At 39.3% G+C, this 27,879-nt stretch overlaps 1 protein-coding gene across 6 annotated transcripts in view; it reads left to right on the top strand.

Moving 5' to 3' along the window:
- The window catches only part of MCF2L (MCF.2 cell line derived transforming sequence like), a 127,179-nt gene that overhangs the window by 66,401 nt on the left and 32,899 nt on the right, over nt 1-27,879 (top strand). For all 6 annotated transcript variants that reach the window (XM_066176744.1, XM_066176743.1, XM_066176745.1 and 3 more), the window contains 2 exons: nt 3,428-3,542; nt 20,735-20,825. In XM_066176744.1, the coding sequence (XP_066032841.1) occupies nt 3,428-3,542; nt 20,735-20,825 (206 nt within the window). The remainder of the gene's footprint in view (nt 1-3,427; nt 3,543-20,734; nt 20,826-27,879) is intronic.

The raw sequence follows: 27,879 nt of genomic DNA, 5'->3' as shown, positions 1-27,879 counted from the left end.
TTAATTCTTCATAGAAAAATGATACTGAATGTATTTCAGCATTTTCATAGAATTAAAGAAGGGATTGGGTTGGCAGGAACCTTTAAAGATCATCGAGGCTATCCGTGCCCTGCCATGAGTGAAGGCATCTTTCCCTAGATCCATTCAATCTGACATTTTCATAGTCAGAACAGTGCTCATAATTTTTAAACAAAAATAAGGGGATTTGTTATACTTTCAGAATTTTATGGTTTTGGTTTTTTGGGGTTTTTTTAAGGCTAAGATTAGATTGAGAAAATGCTCCTAATGCTCTCAGGTACTTGATTATCTTAAAAACACATAAAACTATTAAATTCCAGTAGTGTAGCACATCCCAATGTAAGGCTAGAAATAGGAGAGCAGGCTTGTGTGTGCCTCTGTGGACAGAACTTGTCCAGGAAATCAGTTAAGGCTCTTCAACAGCTGTAGCTGGAATTTCAGGACTCTGAGCTAGAGGGGAATGTGAAAGAGGTGATTTTCCAGTGGTTAGGACTGAGGTAGTTAGATGTAGTCACTGTTCAACCAACCTGAATTTATTAAAATATTGCTGTTAAATTACTAATTTTTGTATGGCAATTAAAATTGCAGTAACTCATTTTAAAAATTACTCTGTATTTATTGTGTTGAATTATTTGCATGAGTTGTAGCACAAATTCATCTGTGTCTTTTTTTTTTTTTTTTGTAATCAGGTGTATATAATTCTGAGGTGCTGGAGGATGATTATATTAATTAGTTTTAATAAGATATTTGAATTTTTTGCCCTAAACTGGTGTTTCACAAAGGATAAGAGAACTGAAATTGTTCAGTACTTTTCGCTTGAATTCTTTCCCTCTCACTACAACCAAAATCAACAATAAAACCCCTCTTAGCTTCCTAAACTTTTTATCTCCTCCCCCTAAGTTCTCTGGCTTGATTTACTTCTGGGTGAAGAGGGGAAAATCACATTTTCCACAGCTAATTTTATGAACTGTGTCATGCTGCTTTTGCAGAGATGGAGAAAAATGAGGAAGAAAAGAATGATTCTGAATAAAGGAAAAAATAATTTCTTGCTGCATTAGATTCATTAAGAAATAAAGGACACTTTAAAATATGAACTCACTATTTTTTCTATTATTTAATATAAACATAATTAATATGTAGGATTTTTATTTTGCTTTATTTCCCGTACCCTTTTTGTAAATATCTCTGACAAATGAGCCTTTTAAAGCAGCAGCTGTTTTGGCTAGAGTGACCTGTCTTGCCTTGATGGCCATGTATTTATTCACAGAATTACTAGGCTGGAAGAGACCTTCAAGATCATTGAGTCCAGCCCATAAAGTTGCAACATGGAGAGCAGCTTCTCTAAGTCAGTATTGTCGGCGCTGGAATTTACAGAACTTCTTATGTGTAGCATTTCAGGTCACTCTGCCCTAAACTCTTTTGAGCAGCAGGGTTCTGATGAGGAAAAGCAGCTGAGGAGCATTTGAAGGTATATGTGTGCTCAAGTGGCCCCACAGGGAAACACCGAAGAAAAAGATAATCAGTGAAGAACAATATTCTAAGAGCTCAGGTCAGGGCAGGGTCATGTCCACCCAAGATTAACCATAGATGACTGTGCTAGAAACTAAAAATTAAAAGGCAGTGACCAGGCAGGATGGCTCTATTTGCCCTTGACAATCAGTAGTGGTCTGGGAACTTCCTGAAAATCCTAGTCCAGACTTCTGCTTTTAGGGTATGTCCTGCAAAGCTATTGTTGTTCTTCTTTTGTTTCATATGTCCTATTTATAGAAATTAAGTATAACAAAACAACCAATGAAGATACCACAAATAATGTATGATTGTGCCTAAAAATAGTTACTCTAGAGAGAGCAGAACACCTCATAAGCAACAGAAATAATCATTACCATGCTTTTAACAGGAGAGGAAAATGCTTTAGTTGTGAGAACTTGCGTAGAACAGAAACCAATAGAATCAAAACAGGTTTTAACTTATATTTGTGCTGTGAATATTTGTATAGCTAAAATTAGCTCCCTTGACTCAGTGTTGCCATGTTTAGATGTGTCATAAAGGTCGTGTTTGCAATCTTGTGATATTTGCATAACAGTTGCATTTTGTTGTTGTTTAAATACATCCAGAGCACTTTATTTTTTTAATGTATTTTGATTCCAAGAGCTTCACAGTGACAGCACCATGCTGTCTGTAAGCTGGTAAATGGAAATCAGATTCACCACAAATTAACATAAAGATACTATTTGAGCTCTTCTAATTACATGTGGTTTGGAGGGAGGTTGTGATTTTTTTAATCAAATGAATCTGAGGTCAAATATTTCTCTTTCTTTTTCCTGTGAGGTCAGACTCAAAGGGTCTGGAAGTGGGTAGTAATCTTCACAAATCACTGTTGCTGTCATAATTGGTGTTGTTAACACAGTTTTAAGCCGGTTTCTTCACAGTTACTGGATTTGAAGGCTGGAAAAAATACCCTTGTTATTTTATAACAGTAATTTTTTTGTTGTTTTTCCTCTCCTGTTGAACTATGAAGCAAAGATAACTTCCCAGCAGTGTGTTCCTGCCACCCCAGAACAGTTAACTTCATGCAGTTGCTAGGGCTCAGCAAGCCCCTTGTTCTACCTTTCTTTATGAAAATATACTTGCTAAAGACTTAGACTAGAAACACTAGTAATGCCTTTAAAAAGAAATCATTACGTTTTGCATGTAAGAATGCGTGTGAAGTGCATGAAGAAGCATTGTGTCTGTGAACTGTATCCAGTGGTGCAAATGTCATGGTATCCAGCTCATCAGCAGCTCTGCTGTAGTGTAGGTGTTCAGCTCTGTTTTACCTTCTGTAAGTAGTCTGGGAATGGGAAATCTCACTTGAAACACCTACGCCCATTTCTTTTAATGTTCTGCCTCTTCTGTTTCACCAACCTGGAAACAAAGCAGCCAACTCAGCAGGGTAGGGGGGTGTTGCATGAATGAGTTCCGACTGGTAAGAGGGTTGAGTTCAGTGCGAGATGGAGATTCGCCTACTTAATTCTGAATTAACTTCTTTGTTTCTAAATTAGTTGATTTCTTTCTCCCAATTGCTTCTTACTTACATGCAGTTGATGTTTGTCAAAAGAAAGATGCACTGCCATCTGGTGTCAGAACTGCTCACAGGAGCCAAGGCGTTTGTCCAGAAAAAATACAAGGCGGTGGATGGGGTGTAACAAATTCCTTTCTATAAAACTTCCTAAGCACTGAAGAAGAGAGGGACTGTTCAGAATAAACTGTCCACACATGAGCCGCGGGGAAAGAAAAAAAGAAAAAAGAAAAAAAAGAGAGAGAGAGCAAGAAGAAGAGAGAAAAAAAATGCAGTTTGTGTTTATTACTGGGAAATTTCAGTCTAGGTAAAGAGACTTGCATGTAAACACATTTGCTGCCTCTTTTTTAGGTGGAAGAGGGGGAGATGGCTGCCCTGTTATCACCTTTCCAGACTATCCAGCTTTCAGTGAGATTCCTGAAAAAGAGTTTCAAAATGTCCTGACCTACCTGACAAGCATTCCAAGGTGAGCACCTGTATAGAAGAAAATAACCTTTTATCTGCTAAGAGACTTTTCACATTTGATGCCTTACATGTGGTGTAAAAGTCAGGCTTGGTGTTTACTTAAAGAAAAGGAAAATTGAGCTTATGGTGTAGTGTCACTAAATGTTGGTTAGTGACAGCTGTCTAAGGTAGCTGTTAGATAAATTATGTACTGCTATTTATATTTCATCAGAAAATTATTTCCTGGTATGTATCGATATAGGTTCCATGATGGACATCATCCTCTTGTGTCTTCACTTGTCTTAGAATGCAATATTCAATGTTTTAATTGAGCACACATATAATTTTGGAAGAACATGCTAATTCCTGGGTGCTGCTCAGGACATTACTCAGTGAGGGAGCACTCTGTATCTACAAACAGAGGTTTATCCTCACCACTTGGGCTGTTTCCCTGGCTTAGGTGAATGTGCAGTGTCTGCAGACTTCCAGAGCTTTGCCTGAGGGTGCGAAGCAGGCCCAAGGAATAATTCTGGCTCTCTTAGGGGGCACAGTAGCGTTACCAATGGGCTGCTCAATAAACATCGTGATTTTGGTGACAGTCTCTTAAGGAATGAAATAGTGGGCTCAAAATCCTGATGCAGGTGAGGAAGGCAAATAGCAGAATAAAGTACGTACCCTAGACTTCAAGAGAGCAAATTTTGGGCTTATTCAGGGAAATGTTAGGTGGGAGACAAAGGCAGCTCTGAAGAGTAAATCTGCTGTGGAAGGCTGCCAAGTTTTGAAGGACAGCATTCTCCAAGTACAAGAATGGAAAGTCCTGGAACGTGATAGGAGACTGACCCCACTGTCTAAAAGCGAACTTGTGACTGAGCTGAGATACAAAGGCAGCGTAAGGGAAGGGAAAGCAGGGACAGGCTACAAAGGAAGAGTGTAGATACATTGTCCAAACGTGTAAGAGATGGCGTCAGAAAAGTCAAAGCACACCTGGAGCTGAGGGACAAGAAAAAAGGGATATCAAGGACCACTCGAAAAAACTTCCAGTGCTTTAGCAGTACAGGAATAAACAATGAAAATGTAGACCTGTGCTGAATGGGCTGGACAAATTAGTAGCAGCCAAAACTACTTCTTCAGATGAGGCTGAAACACTTGAGTTCTTCACTTCAGTCATCTCTGACAGTGTCTCCCAGGCCTACGTGTTCAGAGAGAGAGTTTAAGGAGTTGAATGACAAACAATGGCTGAGGACAAAATCAAGCATCTCTTGAGAAATCTTGACCCAAGTCTAGTGTTTGGAATAAGATGAGTTGCTTTGAGAGTGGTGAGGACACTGACCATAGTAAGGTTGCTCTCTATAATCCTTGAAAGGTTTTGAGAATAGAGGTAACCTCACTTTGATCTGTGAAAAAATTATGGAGTGAGTCCTCTTAAAACACACTTTTGGACATATAAAAGAAGGAGGTGATGGGGAATAGCCAGCGTGAATTAAACAACAGTAATTGTGCTTGACCACCCTATTTCTGTGATGACAATAGTGGATGTACCAATGAGGCAAAGCTGTGCAGGTGTTTTGCCTCACCCTGAGCAGTTCTTTCAACTCAGTCTCCCCCAGCACTCTTCTATTCACTTTGAGTTGTTACATTTTTGCAGGTGGGCTGCTGGGTGGGTAAGAAAGTGCTTGGATTATTTGGCTCAAAGAGAAATGTTTATTGGCTGATTATTTATCTGGAGACAGACTTCCTCAGGGAACTGTATGTATCCGTGCTGTCTGATGTCCTTGGTAAGGATCTGGAATACAAGATGGAGTGCACCCTTATCAAGTTGTACTTGATGTAACCAGGCCTCCTGGTTGTACTTCTTAATCCCTAGTGTGTCAGGGAATTAAACTCTGAAGCCCAAAGTCATCTTATGCATTTTCTTTGTTTATCCTCATGGTGGTTAAACTGCATGGTGCTAAGCATCCCTTGATCGTATCTTGGGTACTGTTTCTGCAAATAATTCTAAATCCACATCTGCTTCTCCTTTTGAAAGTCCTTGGTGGTGTACTTCATGGTGGCCCACTGAACTTCTGCACAGAGTGGGGTTCCTGTGAGAAATTCTGATCAGAACAAACAGCATCTGGTACAGTGGGAGAACACTGAGTGCATCCCAGCACACCACTTTAATAGGAGCAGATTTTCTGGAGGTTTTTCTGTCAGTTGCTCCTACCTGAAAACAATTACTCTGTGAGTATTGAGTCAGAAGCAGTCATTCCTTAAGTCTGGCTGTTCTTCTAGGATTTTCTTGTTTCTTTAATTCATAAGTATTTAGAAAGAGAGGAGTGTTCTCTGTAAACAAAGGAGATAGCCCAGCTGTCTAGATGTTAAGAGTAAGATACTATTGTGAATATAACAGTTCTCTAGGTTTAAAGTGATGACAGCTCAATTTCAAATCTTGTAAAAATAATGCTGTTGTTAAGATGCTAATAAACGTGCCACTTTTTAGGTCTGAGAATTGATAGAATCTCAAAGGGCTTATGACATTCCTGGCTGATATCTTCACTAGCAGTGTCAGAAGCTTACTGTGTAAAATTGTGTTTGTGAGGCCTTGTCCAGGTTTATAGGAAAAAAAAAGTTACAGAATTGACACTAGCCAGATGCCAGCATACATCCCCTTGTGAAAGCTGTTTCGCTATTGATGTGTAACATATATTGATACATTTATAACCCTAAGAGGGGCAGTGCTGCAGTTCTCCTTCAGTTGGGGTATTTCTAGTGCTCTTAAAGGTGGTGTAAGGTAGGATTTTTCCTGCTATCTTAGTATTCAAATACTGGTTTAGGTGCTTTGGAAGCGGCTTTTAAAGGAAGTGGAGGCAGTTAGTTTTTAGTTTGTCAGTTGGTTAAAGAGGTTCAAGGAGCACAGGTTTGCAGAATGGATGGAAATGCAGCCCACAGCTCTTAAGCATGGATTGCTCTCCCAGGTTATTGTCATTTAGTTCATCAGATTTGTAACTGTCTTTTGGCTGTTCAGACAGACTTAGGGGAAATGGACTTTTCCAAGAGCACAGACTGCTGAGCACAGACACATCTGGAACCACCCCAGTTCCTCAGAAAACTGCTTGTTCTACTTGGCCCTGTACAAGATCACAGCAATGGGTTGGCAGCGGTAACTCAAACCTCATTGTCCGGCTGCCTGGAGTCGCATGTTAAGGGAAATTATATTTCATGGGGATGACAGTAAGGAGCTACTAAGAGTCTCATAAGAAAAGATCTTTCTGTGCTCTGCAGTAAAGTTCACCCGATAGTATATTTACTGGTATAATAAATCTTAGCAGTGGCTTCAGGTTTTCAAGATCTCTTCCCAAGTGAAAGAAGGCTAGCTTAGGACTTTGTTGAAAGAGGAAAAAACTGAAACTTCTTAACCTACCTTTTTATTTCTTCTAATTTTATAGATAAACATGGTCTTGTCACCTCTTACTGTGTCCTTGTTCTGTATTATCTAAACACAGGTTTTTTTCTGCGTGAACTTTCTCTTGTATTTTTCACAGTAAACTTTAATCATGAAACAAAAAATAACTCATGGGATACTTTGCATTTAGGAATAGAACTATTAAAAGTTGCGTGCTACCAACTTAGATGATCATGGAGTGAAATAGTGTAAATAGTAGAGCTATTAGCATGTGCTTAGATGTGTAAATGTCTGATACATGAGGACTTTAAGAAAGGGCACAGTGGAAAGGGAATACCTCATCTCAGTTTAAAGATACTCAGTTAACCTTGGTGCAACTGTATAACATTAAGCAGAGGGCAGAACCATATTCTTCAGGTGGGTGTTGTTAATGTTGCAAGGTAACTTCGTGTTCAGTAGATGGCTGGATAAAATACAATGTCTAACATATGGTTTGTAGTAATGTCAAACTATTCAGTACGGATTGTTGCCATAATGTGTGACAACAGTCATGTACCATGTGTACTGAAAGATCGCTGCTTTGTCAGGAAAAATAATGGATGAAGGATGAGTACAATTGACAGCAGAAGATTGCAGTTAATGGTTTTGTAACTTCTGTTTTGGTATTGAAATGTATGTTGTAAAGGTATCTGTGTAATGCTTCTGAAGCAGCTTTTTCCTTTTAGCAAATAATTTTTTTATTATTATTGAAATATAAGATAAAGTTTTATTAAAAAGGTGAGAATTGACTTAGAAAGACACATAGGCTACCCAAGTAGGAGAATTCATGGCAGTACATTAGGCAGTACTTTCTAGGAACAGTAGTTTAACTGAAGTGCTGAATTGGTACAAATAGTTAACATGTAAATATTGATCCACATTAATTAATAGTTCTTATCAAAGCAGTTGTAGAACACAGTAATATCTCTAGATAAAATGTCTATAAGAGGTGACAACTTTAAATTCAACTGTTTTTGAGTAGAGGAGATTCAGCCATGTCTTGCATCCTTTTGGGCTGTTTTGAGATTTTATAATGTCCATGTAGTTGGTCTGATTCTTTTTCTGCAGAGAGCATCTCCTGTTCCTTCATTCTGTGAGTCCTTTGGGGATAACTGCTGAGTTTGGTAGGAAAAAAGGCCCTGCAGATCAAGATTGTCTTCTTTCATAGCTCAGTAAAAGCCTGACAACCTCCAAACACCATCATTGTTACTGCATAGTGGGAGAGGCAGCTGTGCAATGTACCTTTTACATCACTCATGTACTGAGGCTGAAGGAAGAATATTGCGTTTCAGGGCATTCAGTGTTCTCTGTTTTGAGAGGTTCTTTTTTATTTTTCGTTTTTCTATTGATTCTGGTAAATAGACTTCTAAAATTTGCAGTGTACCTTGAATGCAGGTGTTATTCATATTTAATTTCTCTTCACCACAGCTGTTTCTTGAAATGCATTTCATTAGCTTAAGTGTGTACACATTATTGGAATATGAATTTACCAAATATGGGCTGTAGCATGAGAACTTACTCCGAAGGAAATTAATAGATAATTGTAGTGGTTAAAAAAACCAACTTAACTACACAGTATTTTTCAACATATGGTTTTGCTTCTGGTTAATTAGCAGTTTCTACTGCAATTAGAAAACAATTTGCTATTTATGAGAACAAAAGGGTATAGTTTTAATGATTTTCTTTCCTGCTCATATAGGCTCATCTTTGAATAAAGAAAGCAAGCTAAAATCCTTGTGGTCACAAGAGATTGGAAAGCTAATTTTTAGAAGTGTAAAGCTGAGTCTTAAACACAAAATCCCTTTCAGGAGAAGTAAGTAGTGTAGATTAGAAAATTCAGAACAGTTTTTGATGGCCTGTTTGAGCCCCATATTGCTGGTTAAGCATGATACATAGGTCATTTTTGCTTGTATTCTGCCAGAGCCCTGTACAGCTTCTCTTTGTAATGCTGTTCTGTCCTACTGCATGATCTTGAGCATAACTCAGGTTAACTTGGCACATTCAGCAGTTTCCTGTTTTGAAAGGTGTCTGTCAGTTTCCTGGCTGGGAGACTGTCCCTGTCTTTGAGATTCCTGAAGGTTTACAAACGCCTGAACACCGTGTAGCCTTCTAAAAAATCCTGTTGTTTTTGGTACTCTCTGGTGTAGGAAACTAGGGAGCCATCCTGTCCAAGTGACGGAACAGGATGAGATGACCTCCGGAAGCGTTGATGTCCAACAGTTCAAAAGCTCAGTAGTTAGGGTTTGGTAAGCTTCTGGTAGACCACTACTTGTTTACTACACCAGATTCCCCTTGTTGGGGCTAATGCTGGAAAACTGAAAGGGAAATGTGTGTGCTAAACCTTTCAGTGGGTTCAGATCTGTGTGGGCACAGCAAAGCATGGTGAGGTGGATTTAGGTAGGGACCAGAAGGACATGCAGCAGCATGGCATGGGTGTTGCTGGAGCTAGCAAACCTCAGTGCCAGAGACCCAGGAGAGCGCAGGGCTCACACAGCTTGGGCCTGACCAGTGTCCCTGGCACAGATGCACCACTGTGCTCTGAAAGCAGAGGCGGCAGTGTTGGGTAACGCTGTGTTTTGAGCCTGTAAGTCCGTCAGGGTCCAGCAGACCTTGCAAAGAGCTGGTGTTGGGGGCTGACTGCCTGTGTTTGCTCATTCATCTGCAAACTAAGTGGGAAGCCCACCACTAGCTAAGAGTTAAGCCCTTTTGTTTTGTGGAGTGCCAGGGATGAACATTACCACATAATGGGAAAGAAGTGCCAAAACCAGATGCCCTGACCGTTCATACTGACATGCTGAGCAACAGTTTTCTAGCTTCAGAGTTTATTTCTGCCAGCTGTGCTTAATTTCCCTGCTCTCCTCTTTGTTGGATTACAATCCTGGCTGAAGATATGGAACCTGTACCCTGCTGTTACCTTGGCAGCCCCTCAAATTTGTCAGTGAGACTATCCCAGGACTTCCAGCAAAATCTGTCACGCTGTGTGTACCCTTCCTTTCTCAGAGCACAGCTGCCAAACAGTTGTAAATACCATATGTTGCTGTAAGCAGACAGGGAATGTAAGGTCTTAAGTTTGAAGTAAGAGCGTTGTATCTTAAATTTAAGTGGTAGGCCAAAGCTTTTGTGTCAGATATATACCCTCGCAAGATTAAGGTCAAAGCCCAAATTGCTACTTAGAGTCTGAATTTTTATTGAGTTTAGAAATATTTATACTTGTTTCAATGTTCACCTTGCAAGTGCCTTAAACTTGTTTTAAAGCCCAGCCCTGTATAGGTAAAGCCTTTCCAGCCCTTAAATCCCATTTACACCTTTAGGGTTTAGAGGATTTGGGTAGTATGTATGACACGCACCATCCGGTGGTAAATTTAGTCTGCTAATAAGACAAAGTAAATTAAGCACTGTAAAATTGTGAAAGTTAATTACTAAAATTCTGGACCATCACACAGGGGTTTTTATCAGTCCAGTATTAAATTCAGAGAATTTTACACTCTATTTAAGTATAATGGCACAGTTCTAAAATAAATTGCGCAGCATTCCCTGTAAGGTTGTTCCAATACTTTGTGCAGTAGCATTAGTGGTTGTTGCAGTGTCCTGGAAATATGTGTAATTCCAATTTTGCAGTTCTGAGTAGGTGTAAAACTGTTTTTATGGAGTTGGACTTAATAGTTCTAAAATGAGGGTCACACAGGCTTTCTGTTGCTCGATTTTCTTAAGCTTAAACTGACATGGAGCCCTTTTGCCTTTATTGACCTATTTATCCTTAATTGTCCCTCCAGAATAACGTGACCTACTTCAGCCATCTGTAGTTAAGTCTAAATGAGTCCTCAGAGTTGTTCTCTTTCTTCAAACAATCCTTCTAAATGCAGCTCTGCATGACTTCAAGAAATCACACAATGTTTTTCATTTAGAAAATTATCACTCTGCCTTAAAAACTCTTATTTTACTTAATTTCACACACTAAAAGAGGATCTGTTAAGCAATGACTTGTTAAATTAATTTTTCTTCTACCTGCAAACATGCATTAAGGTCGCTCTGATTTTAGTTCCTTGGTGGGATAAAGCTTGTGAGGTTCTGGGCAGTCAGAACTAGATGATATTTAAGGTCCCTTTCAACCCAAGTCATTCTGTGAATCTATGAAGTTACCATAAAAAAGGCTGATGGGTACCATGGAAAGTCAGTAAGTGCATGTGGTACAAGCAGATGTCCAGGCCCTGGCAGATGATGATGCCTGGACACTTCAGTTGTTATTTTTAACCCTGGCTACATTCCCTTGGCTTCCCCCGCAACAGCATAAGCTTTTTGGAGCAGAAAGAAGGTCAGCATTTATGATAGACTATAGCCAGCATTACTGTCTTCCAATCAGTTGTGGTTCAGGAGGAATTGCTGAAAGTGGAAGAGAGGCTGATTTGAGGACCCAAAGGAGCACAGGAGATAAAGAGCAGAAGTAGAGACCAATCAAGGAAGATACTGATGTCCATATTTCTGAATCTGATTGAGGATATAAAAGAAGTGTGACTTGGACGTTATATAAATTGGCATAAATATTTTTAAATAAATAAGGTGCATACCAGTGCTGTCCCTTTGCCTGAGGAACACAAGAAGTGCTTGAGACAGAATTCCCTCACGTAAATATGTTGGGATTTGTATCTCACAATTTTAAGATACCTGGATCTGTGCAGGATAAAGACTTCTGGTTGCCTTTGGTACCAAGGGTGGAGGGCAGCTCTCCTGTTGTCAGTGAGTTGGCATTTGCCCAGTTGCCAGGATGTCTCTGATACTGGCCCATGTTCCTTGTGGGTTCTTGGTCTGCTGGCTGTGCAGTGCACTGTTGTTGTCACAGTCCTGTGGTGACTGAGGAATTTTCAGAGCAGGCATAAGGCGACACATAACCTCTTGTGGCTGTCTGGCCTACAATCATGAATTTTGGATGAGAATTCCAAAGTTTTGAATTGTTAATAACCCCTCAGACAAAGCTGTTTGAAGTTGCTCTCATTATTTTTTTTCCTGTTTATCTGGTTTTTAAGATCTCCTGTCACTGACACAACATTGTGTGTAATTAGTCTTGCCTATGCTTATAAAGTGGCAAAAGGCATTTCTTTTCGTGGTGTCACTATGACAGGCTGTATGATTCTGCTCATCTCTTCTGCTTCATGAGCAAATTTTAATCACTTGCCTATGATGATTTTTATTTATGGCACCTCACAACCCAACATCCATCTAAATTCATCTTTGCCAACTTGCTGAGAGATCCTAAAATGTAAATTTGGTTATCTGATGGTTCCCCAGTCCTGAGAAAATTGCAGTGCAGTGTGGTTTTGACGTGCCTGGGGCATGAACTAATAACAGCTGAGACCAAAAGTAAACATAATAGGAAAAGAAAGAGAGAAAGTTTTCATCAGTGGTACCCTGGATAAGATTTAGGGGGAGTTAGCTGGAATGTGGGAAAAAAAAGATTCATAGTTGAAGCAGGGAAACGCATCAAATTTTTTACCTTAACCTTGTCTAATGATGAAGCTTTAACAGGTTCAGCTCCTACACAGAAGCTCAGCTTTTCTTAATTTCCTGTGCAGCTTCATCTGTTTCTGTGAAGGGAAGGCAGTAATTATCCAAACCAAAATAAAGAGACAGTGTAAATGCTTTGGTTTTTTTGGTTTTTTTTTTTAATGTGCATTTTAAAATTTATCTATGCACAGATTTTCAGTATAGAATTTTTTTTTTTTTGTAGAATAGTATGCATGTTGGTTTCTGGGGGGTGGAGGGAGTTTTTATTTTCAAAATCAGATTTGAAGCATAAGCATCAATAAGAAATGGTGCCCCCTTGCTTGCAGGTTGTGCTGCTGCTGTGGAGTGTCACAGCATCAGCTGGATTGGGTGAAATGCAGATGTTAGTGCCAAGAGCTTAAAAGATATTAATTTTTACTTGGCATTCAGTGATTTTGGACAGACCACTAGAGGCTGCACTTGTATAACAGCACTTCTGGCTGTCTTTAGATGTCTTTAAATTCTGCTGAAATTCCTTCTCTTTCCTGTATTCCTTAGTTTGAGCTGGGTAGGTTTTGCCTTCCACAGTTATAGTTCATTGAGCTGAGTATGACAGAGCTCAGTAATCAAATAGAACAAATTTTTCTACATCAAGAGCCTTTTTTAGTGTTGAAGCACAGTACAGGTTGCTCACTGGTTAAACACAGTAAGGAGTAGATGGAAAGCTTTTTTCCCTGACTCCAGAGATGAGGATGTGGAGAGATAGGTGCAGTGCAGCAATTTCCACACCACCAGGTACCAGCTTTAAATTCAGCACCTCAGGGTGTTTGAGGTGAGCCTGTTCCTTGGGTCTGTTTTGGTTGATTTTTCAATGAGATAGAAGAGATGGACATGTCCTTCCAGCACTTCTGCACTAGCTGACTTCTTCATTGTTTCAGCTAAGAGATAGAGGTTATAAAAACTAAAGCCAAACTTGTATTAATTCTGTCTGAAATGATAGAATTAATGTATGAAGTTGCTAATCATTGTGTTCCTATTTTTGTCCCATATGCAGTGCCATGTACCATAAATAGAGTGCACCTGTAATTTCTGGGGTTTTTTTCTCATAAATATTGCTGGAATAAGAATTGATTACTGATAGACTAGTTACACACCTCAGCTGAAAGTGATTCTTGTAAGAATCTGAACTGAGATGTCACAAGTGAATATCACCACAAGATGTCAGGCCCACTGTTTGAGTGGGAGCCAAAATGTCATGCCAGTTTGCTTTAGGGGCTCAGGAGGTCTGCTAGGTAGCCAAAGGGCTTCATCTGGGTGTTCACAAATGCTGCCTTTGTTAGAGACAATTCTGTCCCCAGATTTGTTCAGTATACTTCACCTCAGTCAGTCATACATCTACATCTGTGGCAGAACTTGGCACCAAACTGCTATTTTCTGTCTAAGTGACTGAATGCCATGACAGCAACATGCAGTTGTATATGCAGCCATCTTTTGGAAATGCGTTTTCATTCAATTTATTTTCTTGGCAGATGGTTTCTTTGCCACAGATATCTCAATTACAATGCAAGTCTCAAATTTTCTGCTGTAAAAAATAGAAAATAAAATTCTAAAGCTTGCTAATTTAGATCAAGTGTAGTTTATGGGAAGGTAATACTGTCCAGCTTTTCAGAACACTTCCAACTTGTCTTAGGGGTGTAATTACTTTATGATTACTTGTGATATAACTTCATGAGTATCAAAAATGATAAATTGCAAGTTCGGAATATAATTTGTAACATTATGTAACTTTCTAAAATGTTACATTTTTAACACATTCTAAAGGATTATAACTTCTTTTATTTGCCAGGCTATTCTTCAGTTAAATGCTTTTAAGTACTAATTTAAGTGCAGGTTTTTAGAGAACGCATTAAGTAAGGTCTGAAATACCAGCAGCATTACAAAGCAGTATTCAGCTTAGATACAGGGTTAAAACCTACAGGCTCACTTTGCAATTGAAATGAGAAAGTTCTATATAAGAGCTCATATGTCTTTTTCATAATTGTTTTTCAATTCCTATCTCTAAATTGTTTTAATCAGGAACCTTCTGCAGCGGGGCTGCAATTTGGGCTATAAAAGCCTGCAATATCTGAGGCTTTCAAACTGGAGCTTTGTGGAGTGTGATATGCATCAACCTACTTTCATCCTTTACTCAAGAAAGCACAAGTCTGCTTTCTTTTCCTTAGAGATGGTGGCTTAAAATGTTAAGTCCTTACGTTTAGTTTTACTTTGGATTGTGAGAAAGAAGCTGTCATACGATAAATATTTTTAAAGTCCAAATGAGTACGAGACATTTTAAAATTATTAAGCACCTTTTAAACATTTTAAAATTAGAGGGACATGCAAATATGATATTTTTTGTCCCTTTTTAAAAATACCCAGCAGGTGGATTTCTTTTGGAATGAAGTGGATGGATTGGCCAGTTCTGAAACAAAGCTATCTTTACAATAACAAGCAATCAAGTATTGTAAGAAAAAGAAACTGCTCTAGATCTAATTACTGTTTAGTGGCTGGGTACTGCATTTTGTATAATGTTACAGCTGAATTTTCCTTTTTTTTTTTTTTTCTCTTTTTGTGTCAAGTTCATAACCCATTAAATTCTTCTGCTCTGGGAAACACTGCATCCTCTAGGATGTATCTAGTGATCAAATTGAAGTAGTCTGAGTTACCCCACACGAGGGACAGGAGGAGGAGGGGAGGAAATGTGCAGCAAAGCAATGCCAGGTGAATTGTTACTGCCCTTTTCCTTGCTGGCAAACCAGCATAAAACTGGTAATGTGAAATGTCACCCCAGGGCATAGCTGATTTTATTTTTCCTGTATTAGAGATTTTTATCTTGATTTGTTAATTCCATTAATATCACATTCTTCATTATATTATTTGACTGTCTTCTAGAGCTTATAAAAGCCACTAAGAGGTGGCTCTTCTCTGCTTTCATTAATTGTTGGGGCATTCATGGTTTCATTTTTTAATGTGTGAAACACCTATGATTAAGAGAGAATTCTTGTCTTCCCTTCACCCCCCAAGAAATCATTCCTAGCTGCAGCAGGAGAGATGGAGAAGTAGTCTTAGAGGTAACTCAGGTTCAGTCAGTTGAAATGTCTTGTCTCTGCAAATGCAGAATACAAAGTTTCTCTCAGGAAAAAGCAACCTTGCTCATTAAGTGTCTGATTTCCAATGGCGTGTTCCTAAGCTAAGTGACCAGCAATGAGTGAGCGAGCCAGTTCCAAGTCCTTCTTACATAGGTTTACAATTGTATGCCAAAAAAAGATCAGGATTTGTGAGGTGCCCCAGACCTCACATCTTTTGAAGCAGTGTGTGTGTGTGTGTCATTGTGCTGCTGGGTGAGGAAGCTTTAAGATAGAGTGGTACCAGGGTTCTGCTTAGGATACAGATTGCTGCAGACATTGCCTTGGTGCTCTCTTCAATGCAGTAATTCTTCCTGGAATGTTACTGAAGTCCTACTATGGAAATAGCTGTTCAGCCCTTGAGAGCAAGAATTTCTAGTCCATTTGTATGCCAAGGTAGTTGAGGTAGGGAACAGTCCTGACTGTAATGTAGGCCAACTGTTCAATAATAAAGCTCTAAGACTGAAATTCAGTTTTAAATAAATGGACTTATGTAACCTAAAATGTTGTACGGAATTTCAAATGTGCAAAAGTTTGATACTTTCAAGTGTCTGGGATGAACCCAAAGATTTGCTTTGTTTCATTGGTAGCAGAGATCAATGTACTTTAGCTGCATTCATACAGCAGTGCAGAAGCAATAGGAAATTCTTTGTGTAGCAGTTGTCACCACCCATACCTTGGAGAAATTCAAGGATCTTTCAGAGGATGTTTATGTAATTGCTTCCACATACCCAGAGGGAAGTTTATTTCCACAGTCCTATGTAGTATAAGCTTTCCCACCCTTTCCCCCAAGTGCATGAGCTAATAAGTCTTGCAAACAAGACCAAGAGGAGATGTCCCCGTAATCTAAAGCTGAGGAGTCACTAAGTGGAAAATTCAGTTCCTGTCTACAGTCTACGTGGAAAACTGACTGCTTGTTGGGCAGGTATTTCAAACTCACTGTCACCTCCTGGTTTTGCACTGGCTCCCCAGGACAGAGGGAGGGGCTGAGCAGAAAGTCTACCCTGTGCTGCATTTTCTCCTCTCCTCTGTGGTCCTGCTCTTCTTTCTCCACTTTCTACCTTTCTAACCTGGCTTTTGTGAGTTTGCTGGACACATTTCCTGCAGAAGCAGGGATGGTTCCCTGCCTTTCTAAAAATGTTCTGTTCTTTGTTCCGGTGAATAAACAGAAGAACAGTGCTTATCCCATGGTGTTTTGGGTTTTTTGTTTTGGTCTGGGGTTTTGGTTGTTTGGGTTTTTTTTTATGCATGTATTAGGAGAAAAACAAAGGAAGGAAATTTGAATTAAAAGCTTATATAAATTATGTTTCAGAAAGTGCACCAGATACAAGTTAATACATTGAAGACAACAAAGGTCACATGGGAAATGTTAAGAAGCCTGAATAGACAGGTGCTTCTGCTAAGGTTTTCTAATATTTCTCACTGTAAGGGTTGCTTTCTAGTAATCAACAACTCTGCCAGTTTTTCTTTCCATTTGTGAGGTGCCACCTGATTTTATAGTGTAAAGTTCAGCCAAAATAGCTGAGTGGTTCCTAAGATGCCAGGCAAAAATCCACCATGCTCTTCAAACATTAAAACAATTGTTTGAGAAGCTCAAGTGTCTATTTCCTTTGTTTAAGGACTCAGACTTGACACTCAGAAGAATGATGGCTTTTGTGTCAAGAAACTACCTTGAGAAAAATCTGCCTAAATCCCAGGCCGAAGATGCTAATTAACTACTCAAGCCTGTTGCCAAAAATGACCTGCATCCTCCTTGGGACTGAGCAGGAGCTTCTCTGCGGTTACAGGATGAGCCGCTCTAGAGCCAAGTCTGCTACCAGGGCTGAGAGCAGGAAGGCTGTGGCATGGGATGTGAGTGCCACCTCTTGACCAGCAGGCAGTGCAGACAAGCTGCTGGACTCCACAGGCAGGACCACAGCTGAGGGAAGCGTCCGCCCAAGGGAAGATACTGGGAGATGGAGTGGGACATAGCATACAGTTGGAGGGTGAAGGGACTGTGATATTCAGGAAGGGCTGAGAACTTATGTAATTCATCCTCACAGTCTAAAATTGGGAAAAAAAAAAAGACTTTTCGAACTGTTCTTGGGACGAGGAGTGATGAATGGGAGAGTCAAGTGTCAGTGGTGGAGACAAGTTTATTGGAGAGTGATGCAGAGGCATGAGAAGATGTGAGCTAAGCTGATGAGTACAATGCAGCTGAACCAAAGCATGGAAAAAAAGCTTGATGCGCTTTTGATGAGCTGTGCCCATCAGAGCAGGCTTCTGCTGAGACACTGAGCACAAAACAAAATGCATTCCTCTCAAACACATGGAGGGGTAGGAGAAAACCAGTATCAGGATTAAATGTAATAAATATGGCTGAGGGAAAGAGGGGCACTCACAGTTAAATCAGGAGCCAAAGGGAAATTGCGTATGTATTGTTTCCAAAGCACTGTTCATCCTGTGCCCTAGAAGAGAGGAGGGTATTTCAAGGTGTCTTGCAACTCCATGTGCAGGTGCATGTCTGGCAGCAAAGAGAGGTCAGTAGAGCAAGGGTACATTGGCAAACAGACCTGTTTTCAATATTTACTTTTCTTGAATACATGACTTTGTTCTCTTTGCAATGTTCTCAACTTTGTTGTACACAATGTCTTAGTTTGGTTTGTTGCTTCCTGTCGGTGACTTGCTGGAGCTGGATCCCAGACTCCAGAGCCAGGCCTTTGCAACAAGGCACTGTTGTCAAGATAACAAATACTTTTCCCACCCTGATTGATTTGGAACAGGGCATTTAATTTTTTTTTCCCACTGGTCTATATTAATGGAGTGTTAACAGCTTGAAGTCAGATGCTCAAGCCTTTGTCACCAGCTCTCTTCTAGGCAGCAGTGGGGAATCCTGCCTTTATGTCTGAACTTGCTGATTCATGCAAGCACACAACATATTTGATTCTTCTATTTGATCCACTGGAAAAAGAAGGTTGGCTGAAGACATCTTTTGGGCTGTCTTAGAGATGTGCTTTTCTTTGTTAATTCTTCCACTTAAGTAAGCCTTGTCTTTTTATTTTTCTAGGATAATGATATTAAGCTCTGCCTGTTGTCAGGTGCTGAGGCAGGTGATAAACTGTGTGGAGTTGCCATGTAGATAATTTCTGGGATCCCAGCTGAGCCTGTACTTTCCTGTCCTCCTAGAGAGAAATTCTATTGATGCCCTTTCAGAGGTTTTAAAATCAGTAATACCAGTAGTTTCTTGAAATATTATACAGATGTTGCATTTAGGTACTCTGAGATTATGCTTCCTCTGAGGAGATATGGAGGGATTTCAGGACTCCTGGGAACTTCTACTGAGCAGGGAAAATAGCTCTTTATGAGTCTTAATACACTCCAAAATCCACACTGACTCCTATGGGGACAGCTGTAGCACCTTTTTGACTCCATTTATCCTCATTAAGGCTGTATACCCAAGGAGTTTGTTTTGCCATCTGATTATTGTGGTACATAGTTGCTATTATAATTTGATTTTACTCAGTCGCTAAAGGTTAAAATTGTGAGAACTTTAAATGGGGAACAGGAAGAGGCTAAAATCAGTCTGGATCTCTCTCTTCCCCTTGCCCTTTAAATAAAGAAAAAGAAGAGGGGAAATTTTAGTAAATCATGGAAATTTACTGTAGTGGGAAGTATATTGCTAATATAAAGCCCTGTTTGTCTGAGAGGGTTGTCAGGCTTACAAGGCAAGTGCTCAGATGTTGTTTATCAGTGTTGTCCTAACCCAGAGGCAAGAGTTAAGTAACGTGCACTGAATGCAGGCAGTGAGGATCTCTTCTAATATTCTGCTGTGATAAAAGGACTGCTTAGCTGCTTCTGAAAGAAAGAAATGGTTCCTTTGCATTTCTAATGATTATTCATGTTTCCCACTAAATAGTACGTCTGTAAATTTGAGAGATACTGCATTTTGTAAAAGAGAGGGAATAAACTGTGAGTCCTGTTTAAATGTGTAATTTTGAATAGTAGCTTAAGATGACACATCTGGGTACATATGTTCTTCATCCTCCTAAACATCCTCTTATCATTATGTTATTGACATAATCTTATAAAGAAAAGCTGGTGTTTCCATGATTCAGCAATCTTGAATAAAGAATCCTGATGCTCTGTTGTGTTGATTTTTATTTTTTTCTTTTAAGATATTACCATAACATATTGATGCACGCTATTTCTAATGGTCACACAGTGCCACAGCAGGCCTTGCAATAAATTATCAGAAGTAAAAATATGGGACATATGCTGAAAAAGGAGCAAATGTATGAGAAAGCAATAAATCTGAGCCTGTCTGCCTTGTATTTGCCTGCTGTTTCCATTTTGATTGCGATTGGCTGGCAAGGGCTGCTGCTGGCATTGCACAATTGGCTTAGATGGGGAATTACAAAACAGGAGCATATCCCTTGGTCAGGGCTCGGTAGCACATGCAGCTGAGCACAGGCAAAAGAGAAAGGTCACCCGCACGCCAGGATTTGAGCAGAATCTCTCTCACAGATGTTTCCATTCCAGAGAAGTGCCTCTGAGCTCATTGTTATCATCTGTGGTTGGAAGAGGTTAAATGCTGTAAGGTTTTTTTGTTTCGGTGAATGTGAAAATGCACCTAGGAGGAAGTTCACAACCTGGAGGCATATGAGAATTTCAGATGCGTGGAGCAATGCCATGGAATGATCAGAAGGATCTGTGTTTTTAAGGAGTGTTAAGTATCAGTGAGGAGGAAGACATTCAAACAGAAGGTTAAAAGCAGATGCAAAAGGAAAACAACTTTATTTTGATCCTGAAATTATATTGACAACATCATGAGGAAGGGATTATATCAGCACCAAGCAGTGGAGAATCAATCAGTCTTATTTTCTTCTGAAATAATCCCTGTGCAAGAAATGTAAATATTATCATTTGTGAAAAAGAAGAATTCATTATTTGAATACATTTTGAAACTCTGTGAAATGCTGTGGGACTGCGGCATCTTTGCAATGGTGTGCAGTGTATCTGTATTTAAGATATTTATATGAAGAGAATTCTGCACAAAAAGGTCAAGCTACTTTTTTTTTTTTTTTAACTGCTTTTCTGTGTGAGAGAACCAGGAGTTACATTTGTGTTTTTAACAAAACTTTCCCGTTTTCTTCTTTCCTCCTCCAAACTTAGTTTACGAGATGCTGGAATTGGATTTATTCTTGTCATAGATCGCAGACAGGACAAATGGACCTCCGTGAAAGCTTCCATACTGCGGATAGCAGTGAGTACTGTTTTAAATGACTCCTTAGAAAGATTTTTCTGTGTTGAATCTTCCCCTTACAAGTGGAAAAACATAATTTTTTTCCTCTTCAACAGTATGTCAGCTAATAGATGATAAAGAACATATCCAGTAGGTCTTTTGTATCCCAACAGAGTAGCATGTGTCTATGATGTGCTTTTCATGCAGTCTGCAGCTCAGGACATCTTCCTAAGTATGCACTTGGAGAAGTGTGTGTGTGTGTGTGTGTGAATGTGTGAACACGCAGGTCTCCCAGGTGGGAGCTAATATTTGCATGGACACCCCATGGGTCCCATAGAGTTTGGGTCCACTTTTCACTATTCAAGTGAGCTTCCCTTTTTTGAAGAAATGAGGATGAGGGTCCTGGTTGAGTTTACCATTTGTGAAAGGAGTTCACATGGAAAAACTGCTGTTGTGATGTTTGATTTAAAACAAGGATTACATGTTAGCAATGTGCCTTCTTTGATCAATCTACAGTACATGCTTTTAACTTTCTCAGTCTCCCTCTCAATTAATATTTTTAAAATCAGACAAATGAAAAGAAGCTTATTAGAAAAGCTTATTGCCTTTTTTTTTTACTTTCTTTTTTTTTTTTTTTTTTTTCTTTTTCAGAAGTAGGGAAGGACAGATTCATGTTTATCATGTGCTTATTCTTCTTCTGGTTTACTTGGGGTTTTTTCCTTCCTTGTTATCCTTGCTTAAATTGTTAGTGTCAATAGTCTTACCAGTAAGGGCTGAAAAACCAAGCTGTAATCTTTTAATTTTTAATGGCTGAAAAATTTTGACTCTGTAAAGTAAATGTCAAATTGAAACAGGAAATGTCATTTTAATGTGGCCTAATTATAGCCAAAGACTTTTTTGTTTATTATAAGTTAAAGGTAGTACATCACTTCAAAGTAATACATATTTAAAGGTAGTATATTACTCCCACTATATGATGTTTTGTGAATTAATATATAATGATATTATCCCACAATACTACTCTTTATACAATAATCATGATAGGAATGTTAAAACATTGAAAATACATTGAAGTATCAGCAAAATTTGCTTTTGCAGCTCATCTTAAAATTTTGAGATGCAGCATTGAGCAGATTCCAGTAGTGAAAACTGAGAGCAGCATAATTTAGGATGATTGAAGAAAAAGGACTCTGTCTGGAGGTTTGGAATCTCTTTCAAAAGTCAGTGCTGTAGCTTCTGTTCAAGGACAGATAAGTGTTGCACAGATTATGGTCCTTTTATTTGCATAATTGGGGTTGTAAGGGTTAGGGAGCAACTGCAGACAATCTGCTTATGGCCATGATGATAACATTTATGGTAATGTTTCTCCAGTGTGTGTTACTTTGCTTTGAAGCACGGTGAACAGAACTGAGCAACTATTCTCCATTATGAGGGATCTGTCACTGTTGTGATGGGGTTGGTACCTAAGGGATTTGCCCAGAGAAGGGTGTTAAGTGCGGGAGCACTGCACAGTTGCAGTACTGCTGCTGATGGGTTATTTTGCTTTTTACAGCTTTTTTCATTCTTCTGTGAGCTTTTTATGAGAGAAGAAACATATTTCTTAGCTGAACTCTAATCTGTTAAAGGCATGATTTTTTTATATTTGCTTCCCTTATTGAACAGCAACAGTATTGGCTTTGAATTGTAACCATGTTTATTGCAGTCCTCCTGTTGGGCTTCAGCAATAGTCACATGAGCCCTGAATACTTGAAAATTTTGTGTTCCTATATCAAAAGAAGATGAAGTGAAAAACTGTTTACTCTTGTCTGTCATATCTTTGCGATAGTATTTGATATAAATGAAATCTAATGCATTTCAGCTGTCTGTTGTTTAACAAAAAAAACAAAGCCAAATATACAACAAATGTATATTGTGCCAAATTAATGAGGTCCTATTGAAAGACAAAGCTTTATTTTGAATGGCTCAAGGGTAACTGGAGACTTCAACTTGTGTGGTTTTCCTAACAGTCAGAATTGTCTTTTGGTGGTTATGAAGAATCTGAGTGTTATTTGGGCTCTCCCGGCTGTACTTGATATCTGAACACCTGACAGCTCTGGCAGTTTCAACCACAGAATCATAGAATGGTTTGGGTTGGAAGGGACCTTAAAGATCATCTAGTTCCAACCTCCTGCCATGGGCAAGGACACCTTTCACTAGACAAGGTGGCTCAAAGCCCCATCCAAGCCTAGCCTTGAACACTTCCAAGGATAGGAAATTCCCAGATTCTCTGAGTAACCTGTTCTATTGCCTCTAGTGCCACCCTCCTAGTAAAGAATTTCTTCTTAATGTCCCATCTAAATCTCCCTCCTTTCAATTTGAAGCCATTCTCTCTTGTCATGTCACCTGTTGTCCTTGTAAAAAAACAAACTCCTGTTCAGTGCTTTATTGCTAAAGCTTATTGCTGTGTGTAAGGATAGGAATCTCATGTTATTTGAGAAGTTTTGGCTGTCGGTTTATTTGTTGTCATTTTTGCCATCTTTCCTGTTTTTTCTCGATTCATCCTGAGAGAGTTGACCCTCTTGATTTGTGAAATCAGAAATGCCAGCATGGGGTGCTGTGGCTGGAGCACTGCCTGACAGGAATATCCTGGCTGGAGCATCTGCCCATCACTAACATCCTGGCAACAATAGGACATGTATTTGTGAGCGCTGAGCAGCTGTTAAACAGAAATTCATACTAGCATGTATTTGTTATTATTATTTCCTGTTATTTTCAAGGTTCTTCATATACATTTGGTTTATACTAGTGGATATTGGAAGTATGTTTTGAAACAAAACTAACAAAATGTTTTGGTTTAGGCTGAAATTATTGTGGCAAATATATTATTAAAAATTTCTTTGCTTCATTTTTCCTTCTTTGTTGATAGGGGTACTTCTTTTTCCTGGGGCAGAAAAGGAGCAATGATGAGCTGAATCTGTATTTCCTGCTGATATTTAAAGGCTGTTGCAGCCAAGACTCTGGAGATGAGGTTAACCTATTTTTGCAGACATAGTGGAAGGTCAGTGACTGCACAGTTCGCCCAGGGTGACTGCTGCTGCAGCACATGCAGCGCCGTGGGACTGAGAGCAAAGCCAGAGGCCTGGGCTGAAATAGGGCTCTTCTTTTCCTGGGATGTGACAGAGACTGTGGCGGGAACATGCCCAGGCCTGCAGACTTTGCTACTGTTTTATTCTACTCCATGAAGCTGCAATGGGCAGGCGACCCAGGATGTTGTTAGCAAGCGCAAGACTCACAAACTCTGTGGCTCAAGAAGCACTGCAAACAACATTATTATTTTTTTCACCTGAATTAGCTGAGGTGAAGTTATTAGCCTAGGCAGAATCTGGTCTACTGGAATAGTCAGGCTGAGAAGTGAAGTTCTGGTAGAGATTCCAAGAGCCAAGTTTCATGTTAGATGTGAAGTCTTGATAGTCATCCTGTTAGGGAGACAGTAGAATTTGAAAGTTCTTACTAGAAAAATACTGAAGTTAGTAGTTGCAAATTTTTCACTTGAATTACATTATTGTTTGAGGATACAAAATGTTTTCAACTTTTGGCTCTGTCTTCTGCAGTGATTCTTCTAAATTTGTATTAGAATGTCCTGTTTTCAGTTAAACACAGTATTCAGAGTAAAAAGAGACATGCAAGACCTTGCTGAACCTTTTGGCTCCTGGGCCTGGGCAATTGTGTACTCCCATGGATAAGTGTGCAAGGAGGAGCAGTCATGTTGCCTGGTAAAGCAGCTCTGTATTGTCCCAGCTGAAGTTGGGTGAATGACAAAAGCCAGACAAATTGATCCATTTGTCCTCTCTGTGGAGTTGAAAATTATCCTTTTTTTTTGTCTTTTTTTTTTTTTTTCTCTCCTGATGTTGTCATACCCAAACAAGAAATATTCAGTCCACAGCTGTAGGAGCAAGGCTTTTTACTGATCAATGTGTTCTAGCATTTCACACTGCTCTTTTCACAGTTCCAGTGTATTTTCTTGAAAAAAGGGAAGTCTATGTCATTACATTATATTAGTCTGTTGTTGTCCTGTCATCATTTTCTTCCTCCATCTAGAGGGAACAGTTGCAGTATGCACTCATTCTTTTAGACAAACAGAAAACTGCACTCAACATCATTATAAGTTTTATCATAGCCATTCATCAACCTCATATTGAAGGTCCAGAGAAAATAAACTTCCTCAGTGCATAGGGAATAATGTACCTGTGGGTCACTGCTCTTGAGTAATCAATTAGGATGAAGGTTGTTTGGGGGTGGTAGTGAGGAACTTTTATCCAGTTACAAAACTATGCAGCCCTTTCTAAATGTGACAAGAGATGGGTTGTACTGAGCCTCCCAGAGAAACTTCGCAAATTTCCACCACTAACTAAGGATGCACTGCATGCAGATTTCATGCCTTCTGTTTTGGACTGCCTTATCCAGAGCACTGCTTTTTTTAGTTGTTCATAAATCAAAATGCTGTCTTCACTGTAACAGCGGCTTAGCCCATTAATTTCTTTGAAGATCAGGGCCAAGACTGCTTGCTGGCAGGAATAGGCCAGAAGCCAATGGACACAGCACATCAGAGTGCTTGGGTTGGACTCAATGATCATGGAGGTCTTTTCCAACCTAATTGATTCTTTGATTTTGTAATGCCAGCCTAAACCTTGCAGGAGTCGGGCAGTCCCATTTTTGTGCCTTCTGGAATCTTCTTGGTTTGATATCCAAGGTGAGAAATGCTGAAATTCAGTAATCCAACTCTGAGTTCTTCGGCCTTGTTTTTAGTGATACTGAGTTTCTTAGTAAGTTCTTGATGTAGAAAATATATGTTTTGTAAATGGTGCCCCATGAAAGGCACTATTTTATATTTATATGGGATAGGTATTTCCCATTAGCCCAGTTTCTAGTTAGCTCTTTGCATCATGTCCTGAAAATATGACACTTCACACTTTGTATGGCTTAAGTTTGAAAATATTGCTCTTCTTTCGGCCCCAGTCATGTTTCTCGTTTTGCTTGGATTTAAGCCTAGAACTTGGCAGTATGATGAAGCTGGAACAGTATTTGTATTAATTTTGTGGCTATTGTTATGAATGAGTACAGTAAGTGATAAAATGAGTAAGTTTATTTTGAGATCAGTATGGTTTTGTCTGATTGCTTTGGATGTTTTGAGACTACTACACATGCAGGCACTTTTGCAGTTATCCTTGTGTAGTTAGCCATTTTTCTTTATTTTACATATTTGTTTAATATGTAAAAACAGAGAAGTGAGTCACTTAAACTCTGAAAGCAGGATCATAATGTCAAAAGCATGAAACATAGATCTAATGCAAAACAGTTCTATGTTTTTAAAAGTAGATTTCAAACTGCTCTTTTTATGAACTGATTTAATTCAAGATTCTTTCATGACAAGAATTATGTGTAAGGCACTTGTTCATTCTGTCCAGGAATAAACAGTCTTAAAAAATAGGCAAGCAAGTACTTACTAGGCCCTTTATATACAGAAGCATTTTGGAAAGAAATGCTCTGTGGTTTATGGCATACTAGTAAGTGCAGAAAGGAAAACACTGCCTCAGAGTTCGGTAATGTGGGTATTTTGAAGCTGTTCATAAAATGAAAATTAGTGCTGTTCCAACTATTTTGACACAGAACTACCAAAACCAAGTCAAGCATTAGCTCTTTGATGGCTCATATGGTTACGATATTTTCTACAAGCTGGCTTAACTTCAAGGTCAGTACTGGTGATACACACAGTCTCTCTGTCAGTAATTTCTGTGAAGAAAAATGGTAGTTAGGATTATATGCAACCAACATGTGGTCCAGAGGGGGCCACAAAGGTGATCAGAGGTCTGGAGCATCTCTCCTATGAGAATAGGCTGAGAGAGCTGAGGTTGTTCAGAAGAGAAGGCTTGGGCCAGACCTCACTGCAGCCTTTTGGTGGTTAAAGGAGGCTTATAAAGTAGAGGGAGAGTGACTTTACACAGTCAGATAGTGATGGACAAAGGCGAGTTGTTTTAAATTGAATGAAGGGAGAAGAGACATGTGTTACATTTAGGAAGAAATTCTTTACTGTAAGGGTAGTGAGGCACTGGAACAGATTGCCCAGAGAAGTTGTGGATACCTCAACCCTGCAAATGTTCAAGGCAAGGCTGGATAGAGACCTGAGCAACCTGGTCTAGTGGAAGGTATTCCTGCCCTGGCGGGGGAGTGGAAGGAGTTAGAAATAGGTGATCTTTAAGATTTTTTCCAATCCATTCTGTAATTCTATGGTAATTTGATTTTACATTTTTCTCAGAACTCAGCTGGGTTCAGTCTATACATTTTCCCCTTTCCAGAAACCTGGGGCATGCAGTGAGAGGCTCCCCATCCCTGAGAAGCAGATGCATCAAAGCAGGCAGGTTAACCTGCTCCTGAAATTATTAACTGGTTTTCTGGAGAATTTATGATTGTTCCTTATTTTGTCCAGCCAGAAAAGGTTCTTCCCTGTATTCTAGATTCTGGATACTTATAGAGCAACATAGATCTCAGTGTATTGGAGTGCTTTGATCCTGGGGCTGTGCTGTTTACAAATTCCTGGTTTAGTCAGATGTAATTTAAAGCTGATAGCAATGTGCACATCTACATCTTTTTCTCTTTGGAATTGACACTGACCTGACTGGATGAGAAAGTGAAGGAGATGACCAGATAGAAAACTAATCCCATGATTGCCACGAAGTATCAAAGAAGTACAAGTGAGATGAATGAATATATGGGCTGGGCTCTCCTAATTTTTGCAGAGAATATGAAAAACATGACCCCTAGTCTCTTTTGGATTGGCATTAAATCAGATAAATTCAATATTTGAGACAAGATGTTGAGGGAACTCTTAATATTAATTAATCTAGTAAAGGAAGACACTTTGGGGAAAAAAAAACAACCCAGTTTTTGAACATACTAACCCTCAAACAAATCTGAGTAAGGTTCATTGACTTCAGCGAAACAGTCCTTGAAGGCACTTTATTTGATAGCACTGCTAAACATAACATGAATATTTTTTTGGTGCTTAGTATTCAGTAAAGTATTATTGAGAAGTCATTGT

This window comes from Chamaea fasciata, unplaced genomic scaffold, assembly GCF_029207755.1.
Source record: "Chamaea fasciata isolate MVZ Bird 193981 ecotype frontalis unplaced genomic scaffold, bChaFas1.0.hap1 SCAF_2, whole genome shotgun sequence".
Classification (NCBI taxonomy): Eukaryota; Metazoa; Chordata; class Aves; order Passeriformes; family Sylviidae; genus Chamaea; species Chamaea fasciata.
This window is presented reverse-complemented; position numbering and strand designations above follow the sequence as displayed.